At 38.8% G+C, this 9,763-nt stretch overlaps 1 protein-coding gene across 1 annotated transcript; it reads left to right on the forward strand.

Annotated features, from left to right (window-relative positions):
* Nucleotides 1–4,321: 4,321 nt before the first annotated feature.
* On the forward strand, nt 4,322–9,541 carry LOC149011171 (F-box protein CPR1-like). The gene is made up of 3 exons (XM_089161213.1): nt 4,322–5,725; nt 7,970–8,269; nt 8,352–9,541. The coding sequence occupies exons 1-3, from the start codon at nt 4,551–4,553 to the stop codon at nt 8,674–8,676; spliced, it is 1,800 nt and encodes a 599-aa protein (XP_089017339.1). The 5' UTR covers nt 4,322–4,550; the 3' UTR covers nt 8,677–9,541.
* The last annotated feature ends 222 nt before the right edge of the window (nt 9,542–9,763 follow it).

The raw sequence follows: 9,763 nt of genomic DNA on the forward strand, positions 1-9,763 counted from the left end.
GGGTAGTCATTAACATTTGTGTGTTTCACTTCTTTTAATTATTCATGTTTAAATGGATACATATTTCACTTCGATTGATCAATGTCAATTAAGATCCCTTCATCGGAAAAATATTGAGATGGGTATGCACACACCCTCTTGCTAATGTCTTAAGAATGATATCAAGGTCACCAATGTATTTGTGTCATAATGATGGCGACAGCGAGGAAACTGCATCTCATATTCTATTTCACTGCAACTTTGCTCGAGCTGCATGGCTCTCACATTCTTTGGGATATAGAAATCCAAGTGATACTTCAGTTGATGTAAGTCACTTGGGTTTGAACACCCGTTTAGAGCCACAACCCACTCGAAGGCCCAACATAGAGAGTTAATTAGCAAGGCCTTATATATGTGTTGGGCACTATGGACGGCCCGTAATGCCTTGCTTTTCAAACAGCATCTATGGCAGCCCACTGAAGTTGCAACTCATGCAATGGCTAAGGCACAAGAGTACCTTGAATCAAAACCAGATACAGCTTCAGTGAACAACAGGATGAACCTGAATATTTCGAAACAAACAATTTTGGTATTGCCCTCGCTCCAGGTTATTTCAAATTAAACTCGGATGCTTCATATAGTGGAAGTACAGGAAGAGCAGGGTTTGGGCTTTCTCCTTCGAGACACATTGGGCCAACCTATTTTCAGCAGTCTCGGAACCGAAACAAGCATCATCGGCTTTGATGAGTGAAGCTTTGGCCATTCAATCCGGATTACTCTACACACTTTGGCGAAGGTATCGAGAATGTCATAGTGGAATCAGATTGCCAAGTGGTGATTAACTTGATCACGGATGAGTCATCAATTCCACCCCATGAAATTAGGCCCATTGTATCTGATATCTTACATCTTAGATCCGCTTTGGAGGATTGTTCCTTCTTTTATATTCTTAGGTCGGTTAACTCTGTTGCAGACCACCTAGCAAGGAGGGCTTTGTCGATTTCGACTACGACTCAATGGCTTTTATCCACTCCTTGGTTGCAGATTTTATGTAACTCTGTAACCTTGGCTCAATCGCTTCAATAAATTGGACTTCATTACCAAAAAAAAATAATAATAATAATGATGGCATCTTTTTGTGTAAAGACATTAAGACCAATGAGATCTTAGGTATAAGCTATCCTTTCTTTTTGCACCTTTTCCCATCCCATGGGTCTATGGATATCCAGTCTTTGTGATAGATTGATGATGACCAAAAACGAAAAATGATAAAAAGTTTTTTCATAATCTTGACTTTTGCAAAAATTACAAGCTGTCTACATTGGCCCTTTTCAAAAATTACAAGTTACCCACCATTACATGTTGACCGTTTGACTGTTAACTTTTTTAATTTAAAATGTTTTAAAACAAGACTACCCTCACCCATTCAAATTACATTAATGCCCTTGTAAGTCACTTCCCTCCCATCGTTTCTCTCTTCACTCATAAGTCACTCAGCAGAAATCCTCCTTCTCTAACTATAGCCGCCGGAATCCATCCCTGACTGTTGTAAGTATTGAATACCAACAAGTAACCCACACCCTTTCTCACCAGTATAGCCCACAAGAACCCATCTCTGAAACACTACCTCTTCATCACCTCCAATCATTCCAGGGCATGAACCTTTCCTAGATTACAAGGAATTGTACCTAAAAGACCCAGATTTCTAATATGAATGAGGGTTATCCTTCCACTTGAGCATTGGACATGTTCCCATTTAATACATGGATCTGGGGTAAATCCACCCAAGGGACTCTAGTGAGTTCAAACTCTTCTTCAAAGCTGTCATCACTGCAACATCCTCTGAGTTTGTCTATGACATTATAGGAACCAACACTAAAGAGATCATCCAGTAATTTTACAATTTTACCCTTAGTAATAGATCTTTTTGCTACCTATACTGTTAGAGGGCAGGGAACTCTTTGGTTCAGAACTAGTACTCAAAGTTATATTTACCTCAGTGCAAAAGCTACAATCGATTAAGAATCAATGGAGGGATGAAGAGTCCGGTAGCAACATGGCTTCTTCGTTTTTCGTGGTGATGGAAGATGAAAGAATCTCTCAATAGTTCTGGGTGTTTCTTGAAGTTTTAAAACAAAACAGATCGCAGACGAATAGTTGGAACAAAAACACAAGACAAATGATTTGGTTCCCCCCCTGAAAGAACGGATTGAATCTTTCGTTGTGTTAACAGCTTAGCTCGTATCTAAAGCCAAACCTAGAATTGTTTAATGGTTTAAGTGAAGTTAATGTTTTAACCCAAATATAGTGGGGAAGTTATGAGATAGTAAATATTTCATTCTCCTGTTTCTTTTCTCATTCAGTCATTTGTATCTCCTTCCTCCACCATTGATGCCCAATTTTTACCATCTCATAAATTTCCACCACCTAGCTGTCTGTGCTTTCAATTTGGATAGAGAAATGGCCTATGTTCTTGTTGCTGATTTTCAACAGAAATTATGATAGGGGCAGAATAAAACAAACCAATTTGGACCGACCATAATCGATATGGACTGACCAAATACTGGTCGACCCATGAATAAAGTTACAAATGACCCGCAAATGAATAACCACCTTTAGTTAGGAACCAAACGCCTAACCAAGTAGGGAAGTTTGGATTAACTCATAGAGTCCAAATCGTACTCAAAAATGATAGTTTGAGTAGAAAGCTACCTCTCAAGATAGAGTCCAGAATGGATTCACTTACTATATGGCTCAGGTAAACTCTCTGGAAGAGAATCCCAACAAGTCAACAACTTGAGCATTGGATTATTACGATTTGTGTTTTCCGATCAAAAGGGATCTTCTTGACTAAATTGAGCTTCAGAGATGTTACTCGACCAATCCGGTCGACCACATTCTTGCAGGAACTCGAGGAAGGAGCTGATCATAAGGACGAATAGAATTTTGCATCAACAATTGGAGCCGTCTATGGGAAATTGATCAAAAAGCCATCATGCATACCAGATTAGGAAGAGTGTTTAGAGATGACTCAAGCGAAGGCAAACTGGAAATTAAAATTGGAGATGCACCTCAAGGAATCACAAGAATTTGTGTAGTTTTGGAATATTGTTATGGTTGGTTGCTCTTTATCGTCAAGAAGACCAGGAATAGTGTGTATTGTAAAGATTAGGGGGGCATTTTTGGGTGACAAGATCATTTGTGGGATTTGTGGGCTGATATACCAAATTTTATACTATACTTCCAATGGGGGTATGGTGGTGAGGTTGGTGCTTGCACTGGTAGTTTACAAGGTTAATGTTTGCATAGGTCAAACTCAAAAGTCTACTACATGAGGTCGCTATTTGCTTCTGTGGACTATATTAGGCTTCGGTGGGGCTACGTTGACGGGGCCAGTGCTTGCACTGATAGTTCATAGAACTAATAACTAATATTTGCATGGGTCAAACTCGAACGTGTACTACATGAGATCAATAGTGGTTTTTGTAAACTATTTTAGACCTCTAGTGAGGCTAGGGTCAGTACTTGCACCAGTAGTTTATTGGACTAATACTTGCATAGGTCAAACTCGAAAGTCCGAATATTGTGTTGCGAGCAAGGAACTATTTATCGCCGAAATTTAGCGATACTTCGCCGAATTTCGGTGATTTCGTCCCCCAGCGAACCGAAACTGGGGGGCGAAACGAGATTTGCGAGATATCTCACCTGTCCGAACTGGCAAAATTTCGACAATATCGCTGGAAAATCATAAGGTTTTCTCCGAGACTTTGCAACTCCTCCTCTACAACTATCTCTGATTTTCAAATAAACTTCACCTCTAATCTTCTGGATGATAAGAAATTAGGATAGAGAAGAACGGAGGCCAAGACGGTACATCACCTTTACGGCTTCACCTGTGTAGATCCATGCTATTGTCATCGGTTCGTTTGCAGCTGCAGCCTGTTTAGAGAAAAAGAAGAAGAAGAAGAAGACAATGCAGACGAAGTGAAGGTTAAAGGCTTAAAGTTTTCCATTCCTTAAGCCTTAAGTAAAGTAAAACATTGATTTGATATTACTTGTGAATGGGGCAAGCATTTATTACAGAGAGAGATTTATTTCATGGTTTAACCACTCTATTAATTAATTAATATTTAAAATGATGTTGATGAATTTTTTTTGAATGAGTTTTGCAGAAGTGATGTGACATATCACATAATATCAAATCTGTCATACATTTTCTTTACACTTTTAAATTTTAATATCAATTTGGGGCTAAATATCGCCGAAATTTCCCCTTTCACCCGGAAAGTTCGGTCCTTGGTTGCGAGGGTGCATGGTCACCATGAGTGTGTCCCCTCTTTCGTACAAAAAAAAACTTGATGTAATTGATTAGCGCAAAAATAAAAATTGCTGTATTATCAAAGAAAAGGCAGTGGAGCATTGATGTTGATGGACAGAGTGTCAGAGAGTCATGGAGAAGCGGGAGACTTGTCTAATAAGCAATTGTTAGAAGGAAGCTTATTGTTGGTGGTGTTTTGAGTCGTTTCATTTCTTACTCTCTGAACTCTGAAAGAAAGAAGAGAAGACCAGCAATGATGGAGCTCGATAAGATGAAAAGAGGAGAAGATGCAACGGCAGCGAGCAACTTCACAGAGGACATCATCTTGGAGCTGCTTTCATGGCTTCCGGTAAAGTCTCTTCTGAGATTTAGATGCGTATGCCAATCTTGGTGTGATCTAATAGACCATCCAGATTTTGTTAAGATGCATCTCACCCGATCCATTGCAACAAATAACAACCTAAGCATCGTCTCTATAGAGCTAAAATTTGACGATTACAGAAGCTATTACGATGGCTTGAAAGTAACTTCAGTTAACCTAGATGATTTTGAACAAAGAGGAGAAGAGGCGGTAGGAGTAGAATTTCGTTATCCGATAATGTTAGAGGAAACCTTTGTAATGGTTTCTTGTAATGGCTTAGTATATATGTTTAACCACGACGACGACGGCTTTGAAGACACGATACCCGCATTCATTTTTAATCCATCTACAAGAACAAACAGGGAGTTGCGCCATGCGTGTGTAAAAACTGCCTATCAGGCTGGTTACGGATTTGGTTACGACCCTACCACCGACGATTACAAGCTGATAAGGGTTTTTATGAACTATTATGATGAATGCGTCTCCCATGTGATGGTGTATTCTCTTAGTAGCAACTCATGGAGAAGAATCGAGGACATTCCCTTTTTTCAAATCGAATACCGGGTTGGGGTTTTTACAAATTCTGCTTTTCATTGGGTCTCACCGCGTAATGTGATTATTGCTATTGACATTAAAGATGACAAGCTTAGAGAGGTGCCTCTGCCTGATCATGATCTTGGGGAAGATCACTTTTACATGACCATCGGGGTTCTAGGAGAAACATATCAACTCTTTATGCTCTGTAACTACTTCAAGGTCCGCATTGACTTTTGGGTGATGAAGGATTATGGGGTGAGGGACTCCTGGGAGAAACATTTCTCCATTGAAGAACCATTGGTGTTAGATTGTCCTAAAGTCTTACCTCTATGCTATTCAAGAAATGGTCAAGTTCTACTCGAGGCAAGTCAAGGTGAGTCTTGGTATGGAGATCTGGTGCTTTATGACCCCCATGAAGGAAGGGCAAGTCTTCTCAGGCATCGCCATGAGATGGAGGGATTATGCATTGAGAATCTCATATCACTTGATACGAAATATGAAGCTCAGAAAAAACTATGGAACGAATGGAGGTAATCCGGCAGAGTAGATTTTACACTTCAAGTTAATATATCTTGTCTAGAATTGTTTTCACATCATTGAATTGTGTTTTTACACTCTTGTTCTTATCAATTATAGAAGTTGTACTGAAAACAATCAAAATTCAGGTGTCGGCATTCAAAATAAAGGAAAAGTTAGTTGAAGAAATGATAATGCATTTGGTTGATGTGAATGGACTTACTTTTAATTTAACTTTAACTGTCAATTATAATGACTCGAGATCTGTTTATGTGAATCACATTTAAGTTAGTTGGATAAGAGTAATTAGGATTTAAGTTATTTAGAGAAGAGTTAAGCAGTGAGATTGCTAAAGGGCCTTTTGGAAATTTGTCATGTTTTCCTTGTTAGACTATGTTACCATCAAGAAGCTGTACTTATAAGAATTTGTTTGGAAACAATTACTGCTATTACCCATAAGTTTTTAGATTACAAACGTAACCCTAACATTTCAGTTTTATCTGTTAAGTGATGATTTCATCACCTAAAATTCTTCAAAACTCAGAAATTCTTTCCTTCAACAGATCCGTTTTGGTTTATCTCTTTCTTTTTGTTTTATGCCTCAATATTGGTACACAATATGCATTGGAGTCTCGCTTCACTTGATACTAAAAATGGAGCTGACAAGGAAAAGAAAAAGGAAGAAACAGAGGTAATTTGATAGAGCAGATTTACACTTCAAGCTGCTATATCATGTTTACAATTTTTATTTATTTGTTAGTTTTGTGTTTACACTCTTGCACTTATCAATTACAGTTTCATGTAAAAAAATTCTAAGAATTATATTATTCCTTTATTTCAACAATCTAAAGTCCTGATGGGATCAACCAAAATTTGGAACTGTTTACAGGAGGAGTAGCTGTAGACATGAAAAATAGTTTGAGCTTAGTATGTTTTCATTTCCCACAATACTAATGCATTTGGGTGATGTTTAATTGTATTATTATTTATTTGTCAGTTCGAAGTACTTGAGAACATTCCTTTAATTAGACTGCTAAAGCGCTTTTGGAAATTGTCTTGTTTTCCTTGCTTTTCAAATACTCTTTAGCCTGTGCTGAATTCTGTTAATTTGTTTCTCCTTAGTATTTATTTGCTTATCCTTCGCTTTTATGAATGTTGCTGCTTGCAATGGTAGCCTTATGAGAGATTTTGGAATTTGGGAATAGAGTGATAGATGGACCTCTTTCTCTGTTGTTAATAACATTTAGATTTAGACTTATTTGATTCTTGGCATTAACCAGTGAGGATGTTTAGGTAGATTATCATTACAAGCACTACCGGAGGAATTTTTGTGATTGATTCATATATTGAAAAAGATTTGTTCAAAATGTTTATATCCCACCAAGTGTGAAAAGAAATTTGGATATTTGGATTAGCATTCTTGGTGAGTAGATTTGAACTTATCTTCTGGAAGTTAAGGTTTGATGATTTTGTTTTGATATAGTTATATTGCAGTTCTTTGTTGTGATGATATAGGTTAAACATGTTGATATCAAATCGCTGTTTTCAAGAATTCTTGTGGTATCTATTTCTAGAGTACATTTATATTTTGACGAGTATGTGCATGCAATAGAAAGTCAAAGAATTGCCAAGGGTAATAAAATTATTTAGGAAATGGTGAGTGAAGAGATAACCAGTAATTTTATTCATTTCTTTTCTTCTTTTTTTTCAATCTTTTTTTTGTTTGTTTGTTTGTTTGTTTTTTGGAGATGGTTAAAAAAATCCATAACCAAACTTTGAAGAGGAAGAAAAGGAATGTGAACCAATTTGTTATGACCCTTTCCAGTAGGGGTTTGGATACTGGATGAGGATATACCCAACACCTTACTAGAAGTCCAGAAGGTAATTTTCTTTGAAGCCTGGGAAATACTAAGACTGGTGATGCATTCCAAAGCCTCACTCAAAGTTCATGAGGTTGCTCCTTTGTTCTTGGGTCCCACATTCTAGATCGTACCTAGCAATACAAGAGTGTGATTATGCCTCACTCTTTTGCATGATACAGTTAAAGACCTTGACCTAATAGAATCTAAATTACTAGAGAATTCTCTCTTTAATAACACCATTGATTGATCTTCTTTATTTTATCACACTGCATCCTTATTTTTCATATCATAAAGATTTACCATGCTTGTTATTTTATTTTTTTTGGGTTCTGGGGTGTTAAAGTTCTAACTTGCTAGGCTCTTGTAAGCTCACCTCTTTTATGTAATGTTTCTCAGATTAGAGAAATACCAGGAGGAGGTTGAGGAGGTTGAGAAGGCTGACTTGTTGGACCCAAGCAGCAAGAAGTCGAGGGCAGACCCTGGGGAGGGCACATCTCACATGGCTCAGGAAGAAGGGTATACTGCAGAGTCTTCAGCCTTGCCAATTTTTGTTCCCCAGTGGAACTTGACCGAGAAATCGTCAGTCATCAATGATCCTTTTGTGTCTCGAGTCTGGGCCACACTTGCCCAGCTCCCCGTTGATTGTAAGGCTATGGCTGAGCTTGATGACAAGAAGTTTACTGATTCTGCTTTCTGGTATGCCCCTGAACTTTGTATATATTGTCTTCTTGTATTTCTGATTCCCAACTGTACTAACGTGGTTTTATTTCCTGTGCAGTGCCGCGGCCGAGTTGCTCCCTTTCTTTGTGGAGGCGATCAACTGTGCATCCCATTCTTCCACGGAGGCCTCCACCTATCTGAATAATATCACAGAGCAGCATACTGAGATTGAGGGTCTACATGACTCTATGAAGAAGCTCATGGTCGAGGTGGATGGCCTCAAGGAGAAGGATGCGTGGGTCAAGATGGAGAATATGATCCGAAAGGAAAGGAATGAAGCACAGTCAGAGGCCCAGAAGGCCAAAGGGGAAATTCCCCATGCTTGGGATGAAGCTACCAGGGCCTGGGAGGAGGCTGCCACAGCTCGGGAGGGAGGCCTCTAAATATGCCAAGGAGCAGGCCAACTTCAAGAGGGAACTAAATCTACTACAGTCGGCTTGGGAGAACACTATCGAGAAGTCCAAGGCCCAGGCCATGGCCAAGTATCTAGAGAGTCTTGAGTTTGGGAAACTTGCAACCTGCTATGACGTTAAAGCCTTCAAGCTGGGTCTAAAGGATGTGTGGATGAACCTTCTCCGAGACTACCCGGATCTTGGCACTTCAATGTACACTTGCTGCGACCGGACCGTCTATGATGAGTTGGGGATGGAAAGACCAAGTTGGTTTCCTCCAAAGCCTATCCCTGAGTTGGAGGCTGTTGGCGAGGAGAAGGGTAAGGAAGAAGACGAAGTGGATGACGTCGGTGAAGGATTCCAGGATGTGGCCAGCGATGGAGCCCATGACGAGGCAACCCAAGCGAAGGAGAGTGATACCTGAACAGAGGAGGTTCTTGAGGAAGGGGAGAGGCCGCTCACTCGAGACAATTAGATACTGTGGGTAGTCTTCTGTAGCACTGGTGCATTGGAGTCTTGTTTCACCTGTTGCTAAAGTTGGAGCTGACAAAGGAAAAAAAAAACGAAGAATGGAGTTAATTTGACAGAGCAGAATACAGAATACACTTCAAGCTACTATATCATGTTTTAATTTTGTTGTCATTAGTATTTGTGTTTGCACTCTTGCACCTGTCAATTATAGTTTCATGTAGAAAATTCTGTGAATTATTATTCCTTTCTTTCAACCATCTAAAGCTGTAATGCAATCAATCAAATTTCAATCTGTTATAGCAAATGTAGCTTGAAGACCTGAAAAATAGTTTGAAAAATAGTTTGAGCTTAATATATTTTCATACTAATGCATTTAGGTGATGTGGAAGTGACTTATTATTTGCTTCTCAATTCTAAATACGTTCCTTCCATGTAATTCAGATTTAAGTTACTTGGATAAGAGTTGTGCAGTGAGCTTGCTTTTGGAAATTGTCCTGTTTTCTATGTTTCCAAATATTTGTTAGTCTGTGCTGAATTCTTTTTGCATCCATTATTGTTTATCCTGTTGTTTTTTCTATTTATCATACTTTCACACCTATATCGATTT

The sequence above is a fragment of the Hakea prostrata genome, chromosome 7 (assembly GCF_041222555.1).
Source record: "Hakea prostrata isolate BN-2017 chromosome 7, UWA_Hpros_2, whole genome shotgun sequence".
Lineage (NCBI taxonomy): Eukaryota > Viridiplantae > Streptophyta > Magnoliopsida > Proteales > Proteaceae > Hakea > Hakea prostrata.